This window comes from Aquarana catesbeiana, linkage group LG13 (assembly GCF_042186555.1).
Source record: "Aquarana catesbeiana isolate 2022-GZ linkage group LG13, ASM4218655v1, whole genome shotgun sequence".
NCBI classification, from domain to species: Eukaryota; Metazoa; Chordata; class Amphibia; order Anura; family Ranidae; genus Aquarana; species Aquarana catesbeiana.
The window spans coordinates 178,843,594-178,869,723 of NC_133336.1; the positions used below are offsets into that span (position 1 = coordinate 178,843,594).

Here is a 26,130-nt window from a genome sequence, read left to right on the forward strand (position 1 = left end):
GGGCTCTGTGCGGACTCTGTAGTAAGGTTGCTCTGTGTGGACTCTGAAGTAAGGGGGCTCTGTGCGGACTCTGATGTAAGGGGGCTCTGTGCGGACTCTGATATAAGGGACCTCTGTGCAGACTCTGATGTAAGGGACCTCTGTGCAGACTCTGATGTAAGGGATCTCTGTGTGGACTCTGATGTAAGGGGGCTCTGTGCGGACTCTGATGTAAGGGACCTCTGTGCAGACTCTGATGTAAGCGACCTCTGTGCAGACTCTGATGTAAGGGGGCTCTGTGCGGACTCTGATGTAAGATATGATAGCTGTACCCTAGCATTCAGTCTCTAAGATGCTTTTTGCTAGTGAATATAGGCTCATGGGAGGAGGAGTCTGTGAAACATGAGCTCAGCTTTGCTCTATTGTGTACGTATATTGTAACATTTCACAAAGATGACCTTAGGAACAGAACTGCTTTTCGGATTACTCTATTTTTGCATGACTTGTGGTGAGTACATACAGATTATATACATTAATATCTAGGTATCAATGCTGGCAGAAATACCCAGAGAACAGTGTAGAAAGTGTAGTATCTAATGCTCACAGTATTATAGAAATGTAACAAATATTCCAACACACATAAGGAAGATAGGACTGTTTGAGAATGTAAGATATTGTTTGAGAAGCACTGATATGTTAATAGTAATAAAATAACACAAAGTAATAAATATACATATGTAATGTAAATAAGGAGACAGACAGAAGAGATAATAAGAATATGTGTAAAAGAGATAATCACTATTTACTGAGAAACAATGATTTAGTGCTTTACTATCTTTATGTGCTTTCACACTTTATACCTTCTTGTGTTTATAGTGTAACCCAGTGTTTCTCAACCTTTTTACATTATGGGAACCCCTGAAATAATGTTCACATCTACAGCTCACAGAACATTGGCATGATCAGCGAGCTGTTGATAACAAAAATTATTTGTAGCAATAGCATTAAATAAAAGAATACATATCAAAACATACCTATTTATTGTGAAACTTGTGCTTTCTTTTCCTGCAGAGTTGATCCATACAGAGGACATTACACGGGGCAGAGCACATTACAGGGAACATTACACGGGGCAGAGCACATGGCAGGGGACATTACATGGGGCAGGGGACATTACATGGGACAGGGGACATTACATGGGACAGGGGACATGACAGGGGACATTACATGAGGCAGAGCAAATTACATGGGGCAGGGGACATTACATGGGACAGGGGACATGACAGGGGACATTACATGAGGCAGAGCAAATTACATGGGGCAGGGGACATTACATGGGGCAGGGGACATTACATCTGGCAGGGGACATAACATGGGGCAGGGGACATGACAGGGGACATTACATGGGACAGGGGACATTACATGGGCAGAGCACATTACAGGGGGCATTACATGGGACAGGGGACATGACAGGGGACATTACATGGGGCAGGGGACATTACATGGGGCAGGGGACATTACATGGGGCAGGGGACATGACAGGGGACATTACATGAGACAGGGGACATGACAGGGGACATTACATGAGGCAGAGCAAATTACATGGGGCACGGGACATTACATGGGGCAGGGGACATAACATGTGGCAGGGGACATGACAGGGGACATAACATGGGGCAGGGGACATAACATGGGGCAGGGGACATGACAGGGGACATTACATGGGGCAGAGCACATTACAGGGGACATTACATGGGACAGGGGACATGACAGGGGACATTACATGGGCAGAGCACATGACAGGGAACATTACATGGGGCAGAGCACATGACAGGGGAAATTTCATGGGACAGGGAACATGACAGGGGACATTACATGGGACAGGGAACATGACAGGGGACATTACATGGGACAGGGAACATGACAGGGGACATTACATGGGGAAGAGCAAATTACATGGGACAGGGCACATGGCAGGGGACATTACATGGGACAGAGAACATTACATGGGGAAGAGCAAATTACATGGGACAGGGCACATGGCAGGGGACATTACATGGGACAGAGAACATTACATGGGACAGGGCACATGACAGGGCACATTAAATGGGGCAGAGCACATGACAGGGGACATTACTTGGGGCAGAGCACATTACATGGGACAGGGGACATGATAGGGGACATTACATGGGATAGGGCACATGACAAGGGGGCATTACATGGGACAGGGAACATGACAGGGGACATTACATGCTTAGAGCACATTACATGGGACATTACATGGGACAGGGGACATTACATTGGACAGGGGACATGACAGGGGACATTACATGAGACAGGGGACATGACAGGGGACATTACATGAGGCAGAGCAAATTACATGGGGCACGGGACATTACATGGGGCAGGGGACATAACATGGGGCAGGGGACATGACAGGGGACATTACATGGGGCAGGGGACATAACATGGGGCAGGGGACATGACAGGGGACATTACATGGGGCAGAGCACATTACAGGGGACATTACATGGGACAGGGGACATTACATGGGCAGAGCACATGACAGGGAACATTACATGGGGCAGAGCACATGACAGGGGAAATTTCATGGGACAGGGAACATGACAGGGGACATTACATGGGACAGGGAACATGACAGGGGACATTACATGGGACAGGGAACATGACAGGGGACATTACATGGGACAGGGAACATGACAGGGGACATTACATGGGAAAGAGCACATTATATGGGACAGGGCACATGGCAGGGGACATTACATGGGACAGAGAACATTACATGGGACAGGGCACATGACAGGGCACATTAAATGGGGCAGAGCACATGACAGGGGACATTACTCGGGGCAGAGCACATTACATGGGACAGGGGACATGATAGGGGACATTACATGGGATAGGGCACATGACAGGGGACATTACATGGGACAGGGAACATGACAGGGGACATTACATGGGTAGAGCACATTACATGGGTCATTACATGGGACAGGGGACATTACATGGAGCAGAGCACATTACATGGGATAGGGCACATGACAGGGGACATTACATGGGACAGGGGACATTACATGGGGTAGAGCACATTACATGGGACAGGGCACATGGCAGGGGACATTACATGGGACAGAGAACATTACATGGGACAGGGTACATGACAGGGCACATTAAATGGGGCAGAGCACATGACAGGGGACATTACTCGGGGTAGAGCACATTACATGGACAGGGGACATGATAGGGGACATTACATGGGATAGGGCACATGACAGGGGACATTACATGGGACAGGGAACATGACAGGGGACATTACATGGGTAGAGCACATTACATGGGTCATTACATGGGACAGGGGACATTACATGGGACAGAGAACATTACATGGGGAAGAGCAAATTACATGGGACAGGGCACATGGCAGGGGACATTACATGGGACAGAGAACATTACATGGGACAGGGCACATGACAGGGCACATTACATGGGGCAGAGCACATGACAGGGGACATTACTTGGGGCAGGGCACATTACATGGGACAGAGCACATTACACGGGGCAGAGCACATGACAGGGGACATTACATGGAGCAGGGGACATTACATGGGACAGGGGACATTACATGGGGCAGAGCACATGACAGGGGACATTACTTGGGGCAGGGCACATTACATGGGGCAGAGCACATGACAGGGGACATTACTTGGGGCAGGGCACATTACATGGGACAGAGCACATTACACGGGGCAGAGCACATGACAGGGGACATTACATGGAACAGGGCACATTACATGGAACAGGGCACATTACATGGGACAGGGGACATTACATGGGACAGGGGACATTACATGGGAAAGGGCACATGACAGGGGACATTACATGGGATTGATTGCCCCAGGGGACATTGATGCATGTCCCCTGGGGCAGGACCCGGGTCCCCAAACACTTTTTAAGACAATACCATGCATATAAGCCTTTAAAATTAGCACTTTTGATTTTTCATGTTCGTGTCCCATAGACTTTAACGATGTTTGCATGTTCGAACAAATTTTTTGCCTGTTCGCATGTTCTGGTGCGAACCGAACGGCGGGGTGTTCGGCTCATCCCTAGTATTTACATCCAAATCGGGTGAACGGTGTAGGAATTACAACAGTTTGTATATGTGCCGCCAAATCTACTGTTTGGAACATCATTAAAAAGAAAGAACGCACCGGTGAGCTCCGCAACACCAAAAGACCCGGAAGACCACGGAAAACAACTGTGGTGGATGACCGGAGAATTCTTTCCCTGGTGAAGAAAACACCCTTCACAACAGTTGGCCAGATCAAGAACACTTTCTGGGAGGTAGGTGTATGTATGTCAAAGTCAACAATCAAGAGAAGACTTCACCAGAGTGAATACAGAGGGTTCACTACAAGATGTAAACCATTGGTGAGCCTCAAAAACAGGAAGGCCAGATTAGGGTTTCCCAAACAACATCTAAAAAAGCCTTCACAGTTCAGGAACAACATCCTATGGACAGATGAGACCAAGATCAACTTGTACCAGAGTGATGGGAAAAGAAGAGTATGGAGAAGGAAAGGAACTGCTCATGATCCAAAGCATACCACCTCATCAGTGAAGCATGGTGGTGGTAGTGTCATGGCGTGGGCATGTTTGCCTGCCAATGGAACTGGTTCTCTTGTATTTATTGATTTTTTTTTTTTAATAAATGTTTATTGAAGACTTTTTTTTTTTTTAAAAAAGAAATACAGAAAGACAGAGTGAACTTAAGACATATGCAAAAAACAATCTTGTAAGTACAAAACAAGTAGATTTCAGAAGGCACAAATACTCATTGAAAAGTAAAAATCACAGAAGTGCCATCATAAGAGCTGAGAGGGTTAAACGAGCATACATAATCTAGAATCAATCAGCTGTTTAAAATATATATGAACTTAATATTCATAGTAGACATTAAGATTGTGACTGAATAAGATTTGTAGTTGAAAGAGAAAAGTAATGGACTGAAAGAGAGACAGAGAGAAAAAGGAAAGGAAAGAAAAGAAGAATAGAGAAGGGGGAAGGGTAGAAATTGGAAAAAGGGGGTGGAGGGGAAAGAAGGCGGGGGGGGGGTTGGCATGCCTGTCGTCATATCCCAAGATGTTAATATCCTTTAGCCTGATAGTATGTGGGAGGAAAGTAACTCTTGTATTTATTGATGATGTGACTGCTGACAAAAGCAGCAGGATGAATTCTGAAGTGTTTCAGGCAATATTATCTGCTGATATTCAGCAAAATGCTTCAGAACTCATTGGACGGCGCTTCACAGTGCAGATGGACAATGAACCGAAGCATACTGCGAAAGCAACCAAAGTGTTTTTTAAGGGAAAGAAATGGAATGTTATGCAATGGCCAAGTCAATCACCTGACCTGAATCCGATTGAGAATGCATTTCACTTGCTGAAGACAAAACTGAAGGGAAAATGCCCCAAGAACAAGCAGGAACTGAAGACAGTTGCAGTAGAGGCCTGGCAGAGCATCCCCAGGGATGAAACCCAGCATCTGGTGATGTCTATGCGTTCCAGACTTCAGGCTGTCATTGAGTGCAAAGGATTTGCAACCAAGTATTAAAAAGTGAAAGTTGATGGATGATTGTTAATCTGTCCCATTACTTTTGGTCCCCTAAAAAGTGGGAGGCACATATACAAACTGTTGTAATTCATACACCGTTCACCTGATTTGGATGTAAATACCCTCAAATTAAAGCTGAAAGTCTGCAGTTAAAGCACATCTTGTTTGTTTCATTTCAAATCCATTGTGGTGGTGTATAGAGCCAAAAAGATTAGAATTGTGTTGATGTTCCAATATTTATGGACCTGACTGTATGAGAGTCAGGGAAGCTGCACACCCCAAAAGACTGAAAACATGGAAAAATTCCCCACGGTGGGCTTTTTAGCAGCAAAAAATGGACAAGTATCTATTCTAAAAAACATAGTTGCTTTATTATGTAAAAAGGATTCATTTATACAGAAAGTTAAAATATGAGCTCTGGTCAATACATGTGAAGCGAGGTCGCCAAAATTGATGGTGACATTATACAACATAGGAGCAATGTGTTACAAATTACATTACACCATAGGATGCATGAGAATACCCGATGCATTTCGACGCCTATTTTCATGGTCTTCTTCGGGGTGTTGTTAGCATTCTATAAGATGTATCAAAAAAAGTTTTTGTACCATTTTATATTTAGACATTTACAACAAGAGTAGAAAACTACTTCATTTATATTATCATATATGAACCATACATTGCTCTACACCTATGATGGTATATTTACCCCTCAATTGGTGGACCTTGTATAGCCAGAGACTTAAAAACGGTTGTATTCAAGTGATCCAGGACCTCCGCATGCCCTCTTAGTGTCCACCAAGGTGAGCCCCCAATCCGCTGGGTTTACAAGGAGTCACGTGTTGTGACCCCAAAGGGGGGGTGGAGGGGAAGTGAGGATTGGAGCACCTGCAATTTATAATTTAAAGAATCAGAACGCAATAGGCAAATATCATTTTTTTTTTTATAGAAGTGCTAGTGATGGCTTCTGGCTGAGGGTCCCATTGAATGTAATGAGTCAACCTTATTGAGATGATTCTCTATTATAGTATGTTGTATATTTAATGAGGTGCTTATTGTACGTTTGTTTTTGAAAAAAGGGAAATTATTTAACTTTACCCCTATGATTACAAGGATAACCCGAGTAAATACAAAATGCAGTTTTTTAATGATGATTTCATTTATTAAGGAAAAAAAAGCTGTCCAAACCTGCCTGGCCCTATGTGAAAAAGTAAGTGCCCCCCTAAACCTAACAAGAGGTTGTGCCACCCTTGGCGGCAACAACTGCAATCAAGCATTTGCAATAACTAGTACTGAGTCTTTCACATGTCTGTGGAGAAATTTTTCTCTGACTCTTCTTTGCAGCATTGTTTTCATTCACCCACATTGTGAGGTTTTCCAGCATGAACGGCCTGTTTAAGGTCATGCCACAGCATCTCAATCGGATTTAAGTCCAGACTTTGACTAAGCCACTCCAAAACCTTCATTTCATTTTTTTTGAGTCATTCAGAGCTGGTGTGATTTCAGGTTACTGTCCTGCTGCATAACCCAAGTGTGCTTGAGCTTGAGGTCAGGAACTGATGGTCAGACATTCTCCTTCAGAATTTTCTGGTAGAGCGCAGAGTTTATGGTTCCGTCAATGACGGCAAGTCGCCCAGGTCCTGAAGCTGCAAAGCAGCCCCAGACCATCACACTACCACCACCATGTGTGACTGTTGGTATGATCTTTTTATAAAATACTCTGTTAGTTTTACATCAGATGTAGCGGGACGCACACCTTCCAAAAAAGTTAAACTTTTGTCTCATCAGTCCACAGAATATTTGTCCAAAAGTCTTGGGGATAATGAAGATTTGTGAGATGAGCCTTTGTGTTCTTTTTGGTCAGCTTTGGCCTTGGAACTCTCCCATGGATGCTATTTTTGCCCAGTCTCTTTCTTATTGTCAAATCATGAACACTGATCTTAACTGAGGCAAGTGAGACCTCCAGTTCTTCAGATGTTGTTCTGGGTTCTTTTATGACCTCCTGGATGAGTTGTTGTTGTTGTGCTCTTGGAGTAATTTTGGTTGGCCGGCCACTCCTGGGAATGTTCAACACTGTTCCAAGTTTTCTCCATTTGTGGATATTGGCTCTCACCGTGGTTGGCTGAAGTTCCGAAGCCTTAGAAATGGCTTTGTAATCCTTTCCCGACTGATACATGTCAACTACTTTGTTTCTCATCTGTTCTTGAATTTCTTTAGATTGCGGCATGATGTGTTGCTTTTTTAGATCTTTTAGCGTGCTTCACATTGTCAGACAGCTTCTATTTAAGTGATTTCTTAATTCTACAGGTCTGGCAGTAATCAGGCCTGGGTGTGGCAAGTGAAATTTAACTCAGCTTTCTGTAAAATGTGATTAATTGCAGTTGATTCATGATTTAGCAAGGGGGGCAATTACTTTTTCACCTAGGGCCAGGCAGGTTTGGACAGCTTTTTTCACTTGATAAATGAAAAAATCATTTAAAAACTGCATTTTGTATTTACTTGGGTTATCTATGTGTAATATTAAAATTTGATTGATTATCTGGCAAATAATTTTTCACACAACTATATATATAATTTTTTTTTTTTTTTTTTTCTCGCTCACATTATTGGATTTGATTGACAGCAGTGGAAGCCAATGGCTGCGCTGCTATCAATCTATCCACTCAACAGCTGAGAACCCCGGGCAGAGAGACAGCGCATCCCCATGGGTCAAGTTTAAGGGCTCAGGTAAATAAAACCGGGGGGCTTGGGGGCCGGTCACTGACAGGTGTTTTTTCACCCTAATGCATAGGATGCATTAAGGTGAAGAAACACAAACCTTTTACAACCCCTTTAACCCCGCCTCCTCTCCAATGCTATAGGACCCCACTTCCATAAATTTGAGCTCATGGCCAGAGACTGCGTTCCTTTTTTGTCCTCCTCTTGGATCATCACAGTGTATGCACTTACTAGTTGACATCCAGACTGGATGAATAAGCCCTGAGCAGGCCGGAGTCGGGCATGTTGATTGAGCGGTGTGGGAGCCCAGAGCCCAGCCACAGGTGGGTGAGTGGCTTCCCAGGCATAGTGTCCCAGTGGTGGGGGGCATCCTGTCCATACCCAGGAAGAACGTCCCACATGGTACAGCCGCCTGGCAAGGCAGAAGATGGTACAATCTGTACCCATGGCAGCAGTTTTTGTTTTTGTTTGTATTGTCCTGCAATTCTTTCTCTCCCTGGTTCTATTTTTTTTTGGCCTCTCCTGGTGCCTGGAATGCTTCTGCGTTCCAAGACACTGCGGCTCTTCCGGTTACAGCCATGGGGGCGCCTCTGCGCATGCGTGAGGCCGCGGGTGAAACCGAGGCCTGGTTTGCGCATGCACGGTGCGTTGGGGGACCCAGCGGCTGCGCAGGTGCCCGGTGGTTGTTCCATTTGGTGCAGGGGGCATGGCGGTGACATCACCAGGGCAGGATTTTGAAAGGGAGCTGTCAGCCCTGCTGCGGTGGGACTCCTGCGGGCAGTGTGCTGCAACTTTCTCAGGCCCTGCATGTCCTGCATCAGGTGGGTCCACCCATACCCGTGCATCATGTGGGGGGAGCAGCTCTTAAAGGGGAAGTAACCCTTTTTCACCCTCTTCCCTCATCCTCCTCATCCTGCTCTGTCCTAGGACTGTTGCTTACTGCCAGGTGTGGAACTGCCTTGTTATTAGTCATTGTCTTGTTGTTAGTCCACCACTCTATCAGGCTCCCCGGCTGACAAGGCCCAAGAGGATCTAGAACTATTCCAGCCTTATAATGCATCTCCCAGGTCTTCAGACAGCGACTCTCAAACTAGAATCCATCAACAAAGGAGATGTTCCCTTGTTAAATATATATTTATTGAGTTTTCACAAAAGAAAAAAGAAAAAGAAAAGGATACAATGCATGGATACATAGCATACATTCAAGACGTTTTACAATATAATAAAAATATTAGAGTTATCAAACAACCTTGTTTACTATATGTATGCTGAAAATAAAAGATGGAAGAAACGATTTCTTAATCTAGTAATCAGGCTAAGTATCCAGAGCATTATAAAAGAATAATAAAAAGGGAAAGAGGGAAAGATAGAGATAAGAAGAAGATTCTCTCGGAATGGTGTCCCGGCCCACGATAGATTTACACAAATAGTACATATTTAATAGTAGTATGGTTTACAACATATTGAGGTAACAACAGAGATTGGTCAAAATCGGTGGGAAGGTAGTGTTTAACCCATGGTTGCCAAATTTTGCGAAATTGATTAATTTTATTTTCTTCAATAGCTGTCATCTTAGCATATACAAGTGCTCTGTTCATTCTGTGTTGGGCTTCAGCAAGAATTAAATTTTGGGACTTCCATGCCTTGGCAATCGTTTGCTTTGCTGCAGTACTAAGTTGAATGAACAATTGAAATTGAGTATGCGTGAGTATACAGGGCTTAAGTTTAGGAGAGCCGTAGCAGGGTCTGGAGAAATACTGATTTCCAAAGCTTTAGAAGCCATAAAAAATACATTCTTCCAGAATTCCTGAACTACAGGACATTGCCACCATATGTGGAAATGTTTACCTGATGTGTCACATCCTCTAAAGCAATTAGGTGAGTACGTGGGGACGTATTTAGCTATTCTAGCTGGTACTAGGTACCAACGTGCTAGAACCTTGTAATTTGGTTCTACAGCAAAACAGTTTGTAGAGGAAGTTTTGGTGGCTAACCATATATTAGACCAATCTTGGTGGTAAAACTCTCAATTTATATCCTGTGCCCATTTAGTAGCGTATGGGGGTAGAGACTCACTAGAAATCATATTAAGTTGGTTGTATAATATTGAGATAAGTCCACTAATGTGAGAGCGCTTATACAAATCTGCTCAAATTGAGTCATTTGATTGAGGGTTGAGCCTGTACTTAGTAATGGTTCATAGAAATTTTTAATCTGTAAATATCGGAATATTTCTGTTTTAGGTAACCCAAAGGTCTCACATAGTACAGGAAAGGTATAAATGGCTTTAGCAGAGGATAGATTGTATAAGCGAGTTAGGTTCTTAGATGACCATACAGAGAATGATCTTGGAAATTTCCAAGCAGGATAGAAGGCTGGATTATTAAGGAATGAAAGCAAGGGATTATGTGGTGATTGAAGATTTTGCGCATATTTATGTTTATCCCAAATTGCTAGGGTCTGTTTCGTGATAGGATTAGAAAGATGTACTCTATCCGCAGGACAAAGCCAAAACATATTTGCTACTGAGATAGGGTCACTTTCCACCGTTTCAATAGATACCCATAGAGGAGTTTCAACATAAGTATGATATTTGGGAATAATTGCCATCTGTGCGGCGTAGTAGTAAGAAGAAAAGTTGGGTAGTCCCAAACCTCCATTTGATTTACTGAGATAAAGCGTGGATTTAGTTATGCGAGGTTTGGTGGTACCCCAAATGAAGGACATTACTCTACGTTGAGTGAGTCTAAGAAAATAAGATGGTAAAGATATAGGGAGTACTCTAAATAAGTATAAGAATTTCGGCAGTATTGTCATCTTTACCGCATTAATCCTTCCCAACCATGACAATGAAAGGTGAGCCCATTGTTTTAATAAGCCAGAGATTTGTTTTAGGAGGGCAGGTAATTATCCATGAATATGTCTTTAAGGGAAATTGTGAGATTTATTCCTAGGTATGGAAGTTGCTTTGAAACCCAGTTAAAGGTTAAGGAAGTTTGTGCCTGTTGAAGTTCTGATTGAGATAAGGAAATGTTTAATGCATTTGATTTTGTTGGGTTAACGTGAAGTCCTGAGATATGGGCGACATTATCTAATGTTTTAAGTAAGTTAGGGGTGGATATATGAGGATGTGACAAGAATAATAGAATTCATCTGCAAAAATACATAGTTTATGATGGTGACCACCTAATTCTATGCCTTTAATGTTAGGATTGGCTCTAATAAGATGTGCCAGGGGTTCTATTAACAGAGCAAAAAGTAATGGGGAAAGAGGACATCCCTGCCTAGTGCCTCTTTTGATATCAAACATTGTTGACTTATAACCAGCATATTTAATATATGCTCTAGGATTATTATATAAAGAGGAAATCCGGGTCAAAAAGTTGTTTCCAAACGCCCATTTTTGAAGGACATATTCCATATAAGGCCAGGTAACGGAGTTGAATGCTTTCCTTATGTCTAAGGATTAGGGATGAGCCGAACACCCCCCGGTTCGGTTCGCACCAGAACCCGCGAACGGACCGAAAGTTCGCACGAACGTTAGAACCCCATTGACGTCTATGGGACTCGAACGTTCGAAATCAAAAGTGCTCATTTTAAAGGCTAATTTGCATGGTATTGTCCTAAAAAGGGTTTGGGGACCCGGGTCCTACCCCAGGGGACATGTATCAATGCAAAAAAAACTTTTAAAAACGGCCGTTTTTTCGGGAGCAGTGATTTTAATGATGCTTAAAGTAAAAAAAAAAAAGTGAAATATTCCTTTAAATATCGTACCTGGGGGGTGTCTATAGTATGCCTGTAAAGTGACGCGTGTTTCCCATGTTTAGAACAGTCCCTGCACCAAATGTCATTTTTAAAGGAAAAAATCTCATTTAAAACTGCTTGCGGGTTTAATGTCATGTCGGGTCATGGCAATATGGATGAAAATCAGTGAGACAAACGGCATGGGTACCCCCCAGTCCATTACCAGGCCCTTTGGGTCTTGTATGGATATTAAGGGGAACCCCGCACCCAAATTAAAATAAGGAAAGGTGTGGGGCCACCAGGCCCTATATACTCTGAACAGCAGTATACAGGCGGTGCAAACAAGACAGGGACTGTAGGTTTGTTGTTAAGTAGAATCTGTTTGTAATTTTGAACATTTTTAACGTGTTTAGCTCCAGCCAAAAAATCTTTTCTAAGCTTTTTGGAAAACATAGGGAAGGGTTATCACCCCTGTGACATTTGTTTTGCTGTCTTTCCTCCTCTTCAGAAGATTTCACCTCACTTTTTTGTCCCAATGAAAAATGTTTTTTGAAAATTTGGGTTTTTTTGTGGAACAAGGATTGGAAAGCATCAGTGGAAAGGAGAAATTGTTTTCCCATATTAACTCTTACAGGAAAGAATTTCCCTTCCTAGGGGTAGATTTCATCTCACTTCCTGTTGTCTCCTTCCGTTTGCAAGTAGGAGTCGTTTGTAAGTTAGATGTTTGAAAGTAGGGTCCTGCCCTATATACTCAGCAGAAATTTGGGCCTTAGGTGTTGCTGTGGCCACAACACTGTAAGCCCTCACAGGGCCCTGCTGTGAAATATTAGATCAAGAATTGTAATTACATGCCCCTGTTGAACAGGAGCTGAAAAATTAGGCCTTAGGCACTGGTGCTGGTGCCACAACACTGCAACCCCTCACAGACACTCTAGTTGGAACGCAGGAACGAGCCCTGCTGCAAAGTATTGCTTCAAAAATTGTAATTACACGCCCCTGTTAGACAGGGGCAGAAAAATTGGGCCTTAGGCACTGGTGCTGGTGCCACAACACTGCAACCCCTCACAGACACTCTAGTTGGAACGCAGGAACGAGCCCTGCTGCAAAGTATTGCATCAAAAATTGTAATTACACGCCCCTGTTAGACAGGGGCAGAAAAATTGGGCCTTAGGCACTGGTGCTGGTGCCACAACACTGCAACCCCTCACAGACACTCTAGTTGGAACGCAGGAACGAGCCCTGCTGCAAAGTATTGCATCAAAAATTGTAATTACACGCCCCTGTTAGACAGGGGCAGAAAAATTGGGCCTTAGGCACTGGTGCTGGTGCCACAACACTGCAACCCCTCACAGACACTCTAGTTGGAACGCAGGAACGAGCCCTGCTGCAAAGTATTGCATCAAAAATTGTAATTACACGCCCCTGTTAGACAGGGGCAGAAAAATTGGGCCTTAGGCACTAGTGCTGGTGCCACAACACTGCAACCCCTCACAGACACTCTAGTTGGAATGCAGGAACGAGCCCTGCTGCAAAGTATTACATCAAAAATTGTAATTACACGCCCCTGTTAAACAGGGGCTGAAAAATTGTGCCTTAGGCACTGGTGGTGGCGCCCAGAACCAAAAATGTTCTTACAAGCTATCAGCGTGATGATTGAGGAGGAAGAGGATAATTACTCAGGGATAGTCACTCAGCATCAGCATAGGCAGTCTTTGAAGGGATCTGAGATTTCAAAAAAAATTATTCGGTTACATCAGCATCAGGTGCTTGGTAGCTGGTGGTGATCCAAGACTCATTCATTTTTATGAAGGTCAGCCGATCGACCGAGTCGGTGGACAGACGCACCCTGTGATCGGTTACCACGCCTCCAGCAGCACTGAATGTGCGTTCCGAAAGAACGCTGGATGCAGGACAGGCCAGTAGCTCAATTGCATACTGTGCAAGCTCTGGCCAGTGATCCATCCTCAAGACCCAGTAACCCAGAGGATTTTCGGTGGGAAAGGTGTCCAAGTCTGATCTTGCCCCTAGGTATTCCTGCACCATGTAAAACAGACGCTGGCGATGGTTGCTGGAACCGATCATACCTTGGGGCTGCGGACCAAAAAATTGTCTGAACGCATCGGTCAGACGGCCACCTTCTCCACCGCTCCTTCTTTGACTGACCGAAGCCTCAGCAACACGTTGTCCAGAAACAGGAGTTTGTAACCTCCCAGTCTCTGGGAACGCGTTGCACAGACCTTTCTGCAAGGCCTCCCGAAGATGTTTCATCCTCTGCTCCCTCTGCGATGGCAAGATAAGGTCCGCAACCTTACCCTTGTAACGTGGATCAAGGAGGGTTGCCAGCCAGTATTGGTCCTTCTCCTTGATACCACGAATACGAGGATCCTTACGCAGCCTTTGCAGGATCAGGGAGGCCATGCAGCGTAGGTTTGCTGAGGCATTCGGTCCGGAGTCCTCTGGGTCACTAAGAACGACATGGTCCGCAGCCACCTCCTCCCAGCCACGTACAAGTCCATGTGTTTCTTGGGACTGATCCCTTAAAGACTGCTGCTGATGCTGAGTGCCAGGCTCCACCTCCATACTGACACAATCTTCCTCCTCCTCCTCTTCCTCCTCGTCCTCTTCCTGTGTGATCGGCGGGCACGCAGGAACACTGTCTGGATAAAGGGGGCCTTGAGAGCTAAGGAAGTCCTCCTCTTCCTGCCTCTGTTCTGCCTCAAGTGCCCTGTCCATTATTCCACGCAGCGTGTGCTCCAACAGGTGGACAAGGGGGACAGTGTCACTGATGCATGCACTGTCACTGCTCACCATCCTCGTGGCCTCCTCGAATGGTGACAGGACAGTGCATGCATCCCTGATCATGGCCCACTGGCGTGGGGAAAAAAAACCAAGCTCCCCTGACCCTGTCCTGGTGCCATAGTCGCACAGGTACTCATTGATGGCCCTCTGCTGCATGTGCAGCCGCTGCAGCATGGCCAACGTTGAGTTCCACCTGGTGGGCATGTCACAGATTAGGCGGTTCTTGGGCAGGTTAAACTCCTTTTGGAGGTCCGTCAGCCGAGCACTGGCATTATATGACCGGCGGAAATGCACACAGACTTTCCTGGCCTGCCTCAGGACATCCTGTAAGCCCGGGTACCTGCCCAAGAACCGCTGCACCACCAAGTTAAGGACGTGAGCCAAACAGGGCACATGGGTCATTTGTCCCTGTCGGAGGGCAGAGAGGAGGTTGGTGCCATTGTCGCAAACCACCATTCCTGCCTTAAGTTGGCGTGGCGTCAACCACCTCTGAACCTGCCCCTGCAGAGCTGACAAAACCTCTGCCCCAGTGTGGCTCCTGTCCCCCAAGCACACCAGCTCAAGCACCGCATGGCATCTTTTGGCCTGCGTACTTGCGTAGCCCCTTGAACGCCTACGGAGCACCGCTGGTTCCGAGGAAGAGGCCATGGAGGAAGAAGAAGAGGAGGGGGTGGAGGAGAGAGGTGTGTCACAATCAGCATTTTGGAGGCGTGGTGGCGGAACAACCTCCAACACTACTGCACCTTGTCCTGCATCCTTCCCAGCTGCCAGCAGAGTCACCCAATGCGCCGTGAAACTTAGGTAACGTCCCTGTCCATGCCTGCTGGACCATGAGTCAGCGGTAATATGCACCTTACCGCTGACCGCCCTGTCCAGCGAGGCATGGACATTGCCTTCCACATGCCGGTAGAGAGCCGGAATCGCCTTCCGTGAGAAAAAGTGGCGTTTGGGTACCTGCCACTGAGGAACCGCACATTCCACAAACTCACGGAAGGGGGCAGAGTCTACCAACTGAAAAGGCAGCAGTTGAAGTGCTAGCAATTTTGCCAAGCTAGCATTCAACCGCTGGGCATGTGGATGGCTGGGAGCAAACTTCTTTCGGCGGTGCAGCAGCTGGGGCAGGGAAATTTGCCTGGTACAATCTGACGTCGGTGTACCAAAAGCAGATTGCCCACAAGTACTTGGCTGTGACACACCTAATTCTACACCTTCATTCCTCTCACTGCAGGTCTCAGAGAGGACTGAAGGTCTAGTGGGGTTGGAAATCTCAGCTGATGAGGAGCAAGGAGAGATCCTCTTTGTTCTTTGGTGTGGGTCTTTTAGATACGCTTGCCAACGAACTGCATGGCAGGTCAACATATGTCTGGTCAAGCATGTGGTACCCAAGCGGGAGATGTTTTGGCCACGCGAGATACGCTTGAGACATATGTTGCAAATAGCAGCGGTGCGATCTGATGCACTCGTCTCAAAAAAGGCCCACACCAAAGAACTTTTTGAATAACGCGCAGAGACTGCAGTGCCCTGCACATGTGGAGCTTTGGGGTGTGATGCAGTCAATGTGCTGCCCTTAGGCTGGCCCCTGGAGGGCATCCTGCCTCGTTGGTGATGTGCCGCCGCCTCCTCCTCCTCCTCCTCCTCCTCCTCCTCCTCCTCTCTCCTATCAGGCACCCACGTTGAGTCAGTGACCTCATCATCCCCTCCCTCCTCATCACTGGAGCAAACCTGGCAGTATGCTGCAGCAGGGGGAGCATGACTGCCAGATTGCTGTCCTTCTTGGGCACCCCCTCTGTCCGTGCTCATGTTACTGCCTTCATCGAGCTCAGTATCGTCATCAGAGCCTTCCAAACGCTGGGCATCCTCCTGGAGCATGTACCCAACACTGTGGTCAAACAGTTCGAGGGAATCCTCATGAGGACATGGTGGAGCTAGGGAAGGAGTCACTGATGACATTGAGCTGAGGGAAGAGGCCGCTGCTTTGCCAGACAAAGCACCCTGGGCATGGGTGAGAGAGGATGAGGAGGATGAGGACGGCTTGGTCATCCACTCGACCAAGTCTTCCGCATGTTGCGGCTCAACACGGCCAGCTGCCGAAAAAAAGGCCAAGCGTGTCCCATGGCCACGTGCTGATGAGGATGCACCGTCTCCACGACCAGCACTAGACACAGAGCCTGCTTGCCCTCTCTTATTGGCTTGTGACTGTCTGCCTCTCCTTCTTGGCCTTCCAGACATACTAATGGCCTGTAGCTGCACTAAGCTGGGATAGAACACCTGTAATTTTCTTCAAGTAGCTTTATATACTGTAACCAGACAAGCCTGCCTGTCAGTAGGAAGATAACAGGAACGGATCTAGCTGAACACTGTGAGCAGGACGCACTGTACTAAATGTAAATAGTCTAGCTGCCTGACCGTGGTACTAATAGGATCAAATAGAACACCTGTAATTTTCTTCAGGTAGCTTTATATACTGTAACCAGACAAGCCTGCCTGTCAGTAGGAAGATAACAGGAACGGATCTAGCTGAACACTGTGAGCAGGACGCACTGTACTAAATGTAAATAGTCTAGCTGCCTGACCGTGGTACTAATAGGATCAAATAGAACACCTGTAATTTTCTTCAAGTAGCTTTATATACTGTAACCAGACAAGCCTGCCTGTCAGTAGGAAGATAACAGGAACGGATCTAGCTGAACACTGTGAGCAGGACGCACTGTACTAAATGTAAATAGTCTAGCTGCCTGACCGTGGTACTAATAGGATCAAATAGAACACCTGTAATTTTCTTCAGGTAGCTTTATATACTGTAACCAGACAAGCCTGCCTGTCAGTAGGAAGATAACAGGAACGGATCTAGCTGTACACTGTGAGCAGGATGCACTGTACTAAATGTAAATAGTCTAGCTGCCTGACCGTGGTACTAATAGGATCAAATAGAACACCTGTAATTTTCTTCAGGTAGCTTTATATACTGTAACCAGACAAGCCTGCCTGTCAGTAGGAAGATAACAGGAACGGATCTAGCTGAACACTGTGAGCAGGACGCACTGTACTAAATGTAAATAGTCTAGCTGCCTGACCGTGGTACTAATAGGATCAAATAGAACACCTGTAATTTTCTTCAGGTAGCTTTATATACTGTAACCAGACAAGCCTGCCTGTCAGTAGGAATTTAACAGGAACGGATCTAGCTGAACACTGTGAGCAGGACGCACTGCACTAAATGTAAATAGTCTAGAAGATAACAGGAACGGATCTAGCTGAACACTGTGAGCAGGACGCACTGCACTAAATGTAAATAGTCTAGAAGATAACAGGAACGGATCTAGCTGAACACTGTGAGCAGGACGCACTGCATTAAATGTAAATAGTCTAGATAGAAGATAACAGGAACGGATCTAGCTAAACTGAATACAGTGTATATATATATATATGCAACACCTGGGATGCATATATATACACAATACACTGTAAGTGCAGCTAACTGACTGACTGTTCTGCCTAATCTATCTAACTCAAATCAAATGACACTGTCTCTCTCTCTCTCTATCTCTCAGCACACCGGAACACACACTACACAGGGCCGCCGTGCAGGCGGCCTTATATAGTGTGGGGTGTGTACTAAATCCCCTGAGCCATAATTGGCCAAAGCCACCCTGGCTTTGGCCAATTACAGCTCTCTCTACTGACGGCGCTGTGATTGGCCAAGCATGCGGGTCATAGTGCATGCTTGGCCAATCATCAGCCAGCAATGCACTGCGATGCCGCAGTGAATTATGGGCCGTGACGCGCCACACGAATTTAGCGCGAACGGCCCATAACGTTCGCAATTCGGCGAACGATCGAACAGCCGATGTTCGAGTCGAACATGGGTTCGACTCGAACACGAAGCTCATCCCTACTAAGGATACGAGGCAGGCTGGGATTCGTCTAATTTTAGCCGCATGGATAAGCAAAAGTGTCCTCCTAATATTATCACCTGCCTGGCGTTTAGGCATAAAGCCTGTTTGGTCTTTATGAATTAGATGACCAATTATATTATTCAATCTAGTGGCTAGAATTTTAACTATTAATTTGATATCAAGGTTGAGGAGGGATATGGGACGATAGTTACTCCAGGAGGTGGAGTCCGAGTGTGGTTTGGGGATCATTGCTATAATAGACGTAAGAGTCTCTGTTCTAAATGAGTTACCTTTAAGGATCGAATTGAAAGCTTTAGTTAGGATAGGCATTAAAATATGTGCAAATTGTCTATAATATGTTGCTGAGAATCCATCTGGGCCCGGTCTCTTATGTAGTTTTAAAGATTTTATAGCATTAAGAACTTCAGTATCTGTAATTGGGCTTTCAAGAAGATCTAGATTAGGAAGTGTGATATTAGAAAATAGGGTATCTGTTTTAGTAAAATTCGGAGCAGAAGAGTATAATTTAGATAGATTAGAGCAAAAAATCTCAAGAATTTTTTACTGGGTTACTAGTGTAAGCTTCTCGGGATACTTTCAATCTGATAGGCGTATGTATGTGTTGTGAATTCTTTAGAATTCTAGCCATAGGTGTATCTGGCTTATTTGCTTTACGATATTGAATATATTGTCGTTTACGTATAACCTTATCTGCAGAATCGGTCAAAAAAAGATCCAGGTCAAGACGGGCTTTTTATAATTTAGAATTATTAATGGGAGCTGGGGAGGTTTGAAGAGTCTGGTGGCAGTCATTAAAGGTGGATTCAAGTTTTGCAAACAAAAGTTTGCGTTCTCTTTTAAGGGCAGTTGCTTGTATTAATCTACCCCTAATGACTACTTTGTGTGCCTCCCATAATCTAATAGCAGAGATATCCCCTGTATCATTAGATATTATATAATCAGAGATTGCTTTTTCAATATCAATACGATGAGAAGGATGAGTCAGTATTGAGTCGTTTATACACCAGGTGGTGTCATGAGATCTATGGACTGTGGAAGCAATGGTAGCGAATACTGCACAATGATCTGTCCAAGGAAGAGGAATGATTTTGGCTGATATGATTTCTGGTAGCATACTTGACGGAATAAGAATATGATCTATTCGTGAAAAGGAGCTATGTGGGTAGGAGTAGTGAGTAAAGCGTCTACTGATAGGGTTCATTTCTCGCCAAGTATCTACCAGGCCATGCATGGTAAGAAGATGCTGAAAAGTTAGATTTATTGAGCTTGTAGTAGGTCCAGAAGGAGATTTATTCAAGAACGGGAAAATAGTTGCATTGGAACCCCTACAGATAACAACGGTACCAAACTTATGTACATCTATAAGTTGAAAAAGGCGCGATAAAAAAGCTGTTGGGCGTTTATTGGGGGCATAGTAAGACACAGTCGTAATAGGATTATCAGAAATAAATCCTGTTAGGAGTACATATCGTCCTTCGGGGTCTGTTAATTGTGATACAAGGTTAAACGGAGTGGAACGGTGAAAACCAATGAGGGTTCCACGCTGTTTAACCGTAGCAGAAGCAGTAAAGAATTGTGGATATGATGAAGAAAGGAATTTGGGGTAAACTTTATCAGTGAAATGAGTTTCCTGCAAACATATGATATTAGCTTTCTTCATTGCAAAAGAGCGAAGTGCCTTGGTTCGCTTATGTGGAGTATTAAACCCTTGTACATTTAATGACAGGATATTTATAGGAGCCATAAACCAACAAGTGTGAATATTATATCATGACAAGTAAAGTACTCACCGAGAGCCAGGAACACCAATCCGAGAGTTAGAAGGGAGAAGTAAGGGTTAAAAAAAAGCAGCAATAAGACAAAAGAAAAAAACAAAAGAAATTCGATCGAACCCAATATGAAGATAATTTAGCAGTATGTAGAGGCTAAATAATTGGGTGTGGGAACATCTCAGGAGAGTATTAAGAACTCCCTGAGAGGATCCGGGACCACTAACAAGGACCCCCATAACAATGGTGGGAGTCCTCAAGTGGTATGAGGGGCAGCAAGAAATTCCTTAGGGATAATTAACATCGGAGAACCACAGGAGCCATTCCATTGCTATCATGGAAAATGACATTGAAATTATTTAAAAAAAAAATGAAGGTAAAGTTCAAATACTGAGAGAAAAAGAAATATATATATATATATATATTTTTTAGACTTATTACAGTACCATGTAGCCAAAGCTCATTTCAGTCATGAATATGGCAGATTACCGTATTTATCGGCGTATAACACGCACTTTTTTCCCCTTAAAATCAGGGGAAAGTCGTGGGTGCGTGTTATACGCCGATCCCCGCTATCGCTATGTGAATGTCGGCGATCGCCGCCGACATTTACATAGCGAGTAGTTTCAAATATGGCGCCGCGGACTTTGGAGGGACTCGGCGGTGCTGAACGAGCGCCGCCGAAATCACAGAGCCGAGATACACATAGTCGGGTGTATTCGGCTCTTTCCGGCGCCGCTCACTGTCACGCCCAGTCCCGCCATTGGACCTGTGTTATGTCCATCATAGGGCGGGACTGTGAGCGGCGCCGGAAAGAGCCGAGAACCCTCGGCTATGTGTATCTCGGCGGCGTTCGCTCACTTCCGCCGGCGCCGAGCCTCTCCGAACTCCGCGGCGCCATATTTAAAACTACTACTATGTGTATGGCGGCGGCAGGAGGCATGGACACTAGGCTGCACTGGGGACAAGGCTGCACTGGGGACAAGGCTGCAGGGACAAGGCTGCACTGGGGACAAGGCTGCATTGATAAGGCTGCACTGGGGACAAGGCTGCATTGACAAGGCTGCACTGGGGACAAGGCTGCACTGACAAGGCTGCACTGGGGACAAGGCTGCAGGGACAAGGCTGCACTGGGGACAAGGCTGCACTGGGGACAAGGCTGCAGGGACAAGGCTGCACTGGGGACAAGGCTGCATTGATAAGGCTGCACTGGGGACAAGGCTGCATTGATAAGGCTGCACTGGGGACAAGGCTGCATTGACAAGGCTGCACTGGGGACAAGGCTGCACTGACAAGGCTGCACTGGGGACAAGGCTGCACTGACAAGGCTGCACTGGGGACAAGGCTGCATTGACAAGGCTGCACTGGGGCAAAGCTGCACTGACAAGGCTGCAATGACACTAACAAGGCTGCAGATGAACACTGATGAGGCTGCATTGATGGGCATTTTAATATAAGTTTCTTTTCCTTAAACTTCCCTCCTAAAAGTTTTTTTCCTTAAAATTCTCTCCTAAACTTGGGGTGCGTGTTATACGCCGGCGCGTGTTATACGCCGATAAATACGGTAATTAACTCAGAACAACTAGGAGAAAGAGGTTCCCCCAAAGAAGGCAAATTTACCCAAACACAATCTGCAAAAAACAATAATTTTATTGAGCTACAAAACACCACACAGAAGTACAAAAATTGGGCAAATTAGGGAATATACCATAGACCAAGTTAAAACAGATAACGTTATCATTAAAAACAACGGAGCCGCGGCCAAACATACCCCATACACACACCAATCACCACAGCAGATTCCTACTATATTGGGCAGTATCGTGTAAAATACCGTATTTATCGGCGTATAACACGCACCGGCGTATAACACGCACCCCAATTTAGGAGGGAATTTTAAGGAAAAAAAACTTTTAGGAGGGAAGTTGAAGGGAAAAAAACTTACATTTAAATGCCCATCATTGCAGCCTTGTCAGTGCAGCCATGTCAGTGCAGCCTTGTCAGTGCAGCCTTGTCAGTACAGCCTTCCCCAGTGCAGCCTTGTCAGTGCAGCCTTCCCCAGTGCAGCCTTCCCCAGTGCAGCCTTGTCAGTGCAGCCTTCCCCAGTGCAGCCTTGTCAGTGCAGCCTTCCCCAGTGCAGCCTTGTCAGTGCAGCCTTCCCCAGTGCAGCCTTCCCCAGTGCAGCCTTGCCCCAGTGCAGCCTGGGATCCCCTGTCCCTGCTTCCAGGGCTTCAAAATCGCGGTCCGCGATTTGAAAATGGCGCCGCCGGCGCCGAAGTACACAGAGCCGGTCCTCGGCACTTTCCGGCGGCTCTCGTTTACTTTCGGCTCCACTTGTAGTCCCGAGCGGAGCTATCCGAGTAGGTTCGGATAGCTCCGCTCGGGACTACGAGTGGAGCCGAAAGTAAACGAGAGCCGCCGGAAAGAGCCGAGGACCGGCTCTGTGTACTTCGGCTCCGGCGGCGCCATTTTCAAATCGCGGTCCGCGATTTTGACATTTGGACAGCTCGGGATCGGCGGGGATCGGCGTATAACACGCACCTGCGACTTTCCCCTGATTTTAAGGGGAAAAAAGTGCGTGTTATACGCCGATAAATACGGTAATTCTTAGTCAGTCCAAGTATTGGTAGTATGGCGGTATGAGGGTAAGGGTGGATGAATGAATGATTGAATGTAACTTGGGAACTAATTCAGCACATGATGAAAATTATGGCAGTCCGGGAACTAGACCCATATCATAGGTATGACAACAGCAGTGACCGGCAGTATTACTGAAGCTGGCAGTGAACCCAGGACATACAAATAAAGCAGCTATGTTTGAAGGAAGCAGCAGGGGGAGCAAAAACGGCTCAGGCTGTACTATAAGTATAAACTGGAGTAATACTTCTCTCACCAAGTTGATGGCTCAGTAGCTCTTGAGATCGTAGGCTCTACCCCCAGATGATAGCTGCAGATGTCAGTCCAAACAGCGTTAGCCGTCAAGTAGGAGATGTCCCGCTATGTCAGTGCCTTCGGTTAGATGATGTAAGCCGGCCATCAGCTGTTGGTTCCCGGTCAGGCATTCAAACACCATAAGCTCGCGGCTCCGAGGTGACGTGCTGACGTCACGTGCTGACGCGTTTCACCAGCCAATCACCGCTGGTTTCCTCAGAGCCACTGGCTCTGAGGAAACCAGCGGTGATTGGCTGACCGGGAACCAACAGCTGACGGCCGGCTTACATCATCTAACCGAAGGCACTGACATAGCGGGACATCTCCTACTTGACGGCTAACGCTGTTTGGACTGACATCTGCAGCTATCATCTGGGGGTAGAGCCTACGATCTCAAGAGCTACTGAGCCATCAACTTGGTGAGAGAAGTATTACTCCAGTTTATACTTATAGTACAGCCTGAGCCGTTTTTGCTCCCCCTGCTGCTTCCTACAAACATAGCTGCTTTATTTGTATGTCCTGGGTTCACTGCCAGCTTCAGTAATACTGCCGGTCACTGCTGTTGTCATACCTATGATATGGGTCTAGTTCCCAGACTGCCATAATTTTCATCATGTGCTGAATTAGTTCCCAAGTTACATTCAATCATTCATTCATCCACCCTTACCCTCATACCACCATACTACCAATACTTGGACTGACTAAGAATTATTTTACATGATACTGCCCAATATAGTAGGAATCTGCTGTGGTGATTGGTGTGTGTATGGGGTATGTTTGGCCGCGGCTCCGTTGTTTTTAATGATAACGTTATCTGTTTTAACTTGGTCTATGGTATATTCCCTAATTTGCCCAATTTTTGTACTTCTGTGTGGTGTTTTGTAGCTCAATAAAATTATTGTTTTTTGCAGATTGTGTTTGGGTAAATTTGCCTTCTTTGGGGGAACCTCTTTCTCCTAGTTGTTCTGTATGCTTTATAAAGCAACCCAAACTGCATCCAATAATTCTAAGTGGATGAATATTGATCTTATTAAATATCTAGAATTTATTCATTGGTGGTTGATCCAGGCAAAACTTTTTTCTTTCTATAAGATTAATTAACTCAGTCAGCATAGAGTGCTGGAAAATGTAAAGAGAGAGAATAATTTATTGGAACTAGATTATCAATCCATTGAATCCTCGTTGTTCGGCGGTGAATGTTCATATCGACCTCGCTTATTAAGGTTTTGTTGCAATGATGTGGAAGAGCTGGATATTGGGTCCTTATGCTGTGTGGAACGATAGGCTGGGCGTCTGTGAGACTGGTTCTTGGATAAGACTGCTTCAGTTAAACCCATTTCAATGAGGGCCGACTGCAAGTCCTCTGAAGAGCGACAGACATATTTAGTTTCCAGATGTGTAAATCTGAGACAAAAAGGAAATCCCCAGTGATAGGTGATTTGATTTTGCTGAAGTATCTGCAGTTGTGGTTTTAGTGCACGTCTCTTTGCGACCGTAAGTGGGGATAAATCTGTGAAAAGTTGGTATGCATAACCTTGAAAGCTGAGAGATTCCCTGCCTCTGGCAGCTGCTAGTATCTGTTCTTTGGTTCTGTAATAGTGCATTTTGGCTATGATATCTCTCGGGGGACCATTAATTTTACGTGGGGCTAGAGCACTATGCACTCTATCCATTTCAAGTCTGTCAATAGGGGTACCAGGTAGTAATTCCTGAAAGAGGGCCCTGACAGTAGCCTGCAGGTCTAAAACAGATTCAGGGATTCCCCTGATTCGCAGGTTCGATCTGCGATTCCTATTCTCTTGGTCTTCTAAACGTGCCTGTAGTGTAAGGTTTTCCTCTTTAAGTAACATCCACTCAGACATATAGTTCTGTGTAAAATTATCCATTTCATCAACCCTCAGTTCTAAATCAGCTGTTTTCTGACCTAGCTCTCTTATCTCTTTAGTTAATTTATCTGTTATGAGATCTGAAGTTTGCTTGAAGGCTTTCTGAAGCATATATTCAAATTTTTTGAATATGTCAGGTTGTGTAGTTGTTTGTAAGTCACATATGTCATATTCCGGCTCAGACTCACCATTAGCAGTTTGTGTCTTCTGGCTATGAGGCAGAGACTTTTTAATATGTGTACTGCTGCGCTGTGAGGGAGAGGATGCCGCCGCCATTCCAGCCGCCAGTCTGTGTGCCGTTTCCTTCGGTTTTCCGGATTTAAGTTTTGATTTAGGTCCTTTCAGGACCATTATTTATGTGGCTGATAGTGCTGGGTAGAGTTTTTTTCTACCGTTTTGAGCAGTTTGCGCAGCCTCTGGGACCTGTAGTTCTCCGGTGCTATCTCCCTAGGAGCAAAGCTCTAAGGTAGCATGACCATCACCTCAGGCTGCCGCGCATGTGCCCCAGAGGAGATGTTCCCATTCCTCCTCCAGACACCGCACCCACCGCAATGACAGCCGTTCTGATTCTGCTTGCTGGGGATCTGTGCGACTCATGCTATGCCTAGGTGGTCCGGGGAAAAAGAGACCGAAAGTCGACATATGGTGTCGTTAGTTAAGCGTGTGGTGCAGCAATCCCTGAAAGAGTGGGGTACGACCTGCACGCGGAGCCAGTCTACCACTCTATCTGGCTCCCTGGCTGACTAGGCCCAG

General features: G+C 45.6%; 1 protein-coding gene across 8 annotated transcripts in view; it reads left to right on the forward strand.

Annotated features, from left to right (window-relative positions):
• The first annotated feature begins 340 nt into the window (after positions 1 to 340).
• Positions 341 to 26,130, forward strand: part of LOC141117456 (CD48 antigen-like) — a 155,065-nt gene continuing 129,275 nt past the window's right edge. For all 8 annotated transcript variants that reach the window (XM_073610329.1, XM_073610331.1, XM_073610328.1 and 5 more), the window contains exon 1: positions 341 to 487. In XM_073610329.1, the coding sequence (XP_073466430.1) occupies positions 433 to 487 (55 nt within the window). In that variant the 5' untranslated portion in view covers positions 341 to 432. The remainder of the gene's footprint in view (positions 488 to 26,130) is intronic.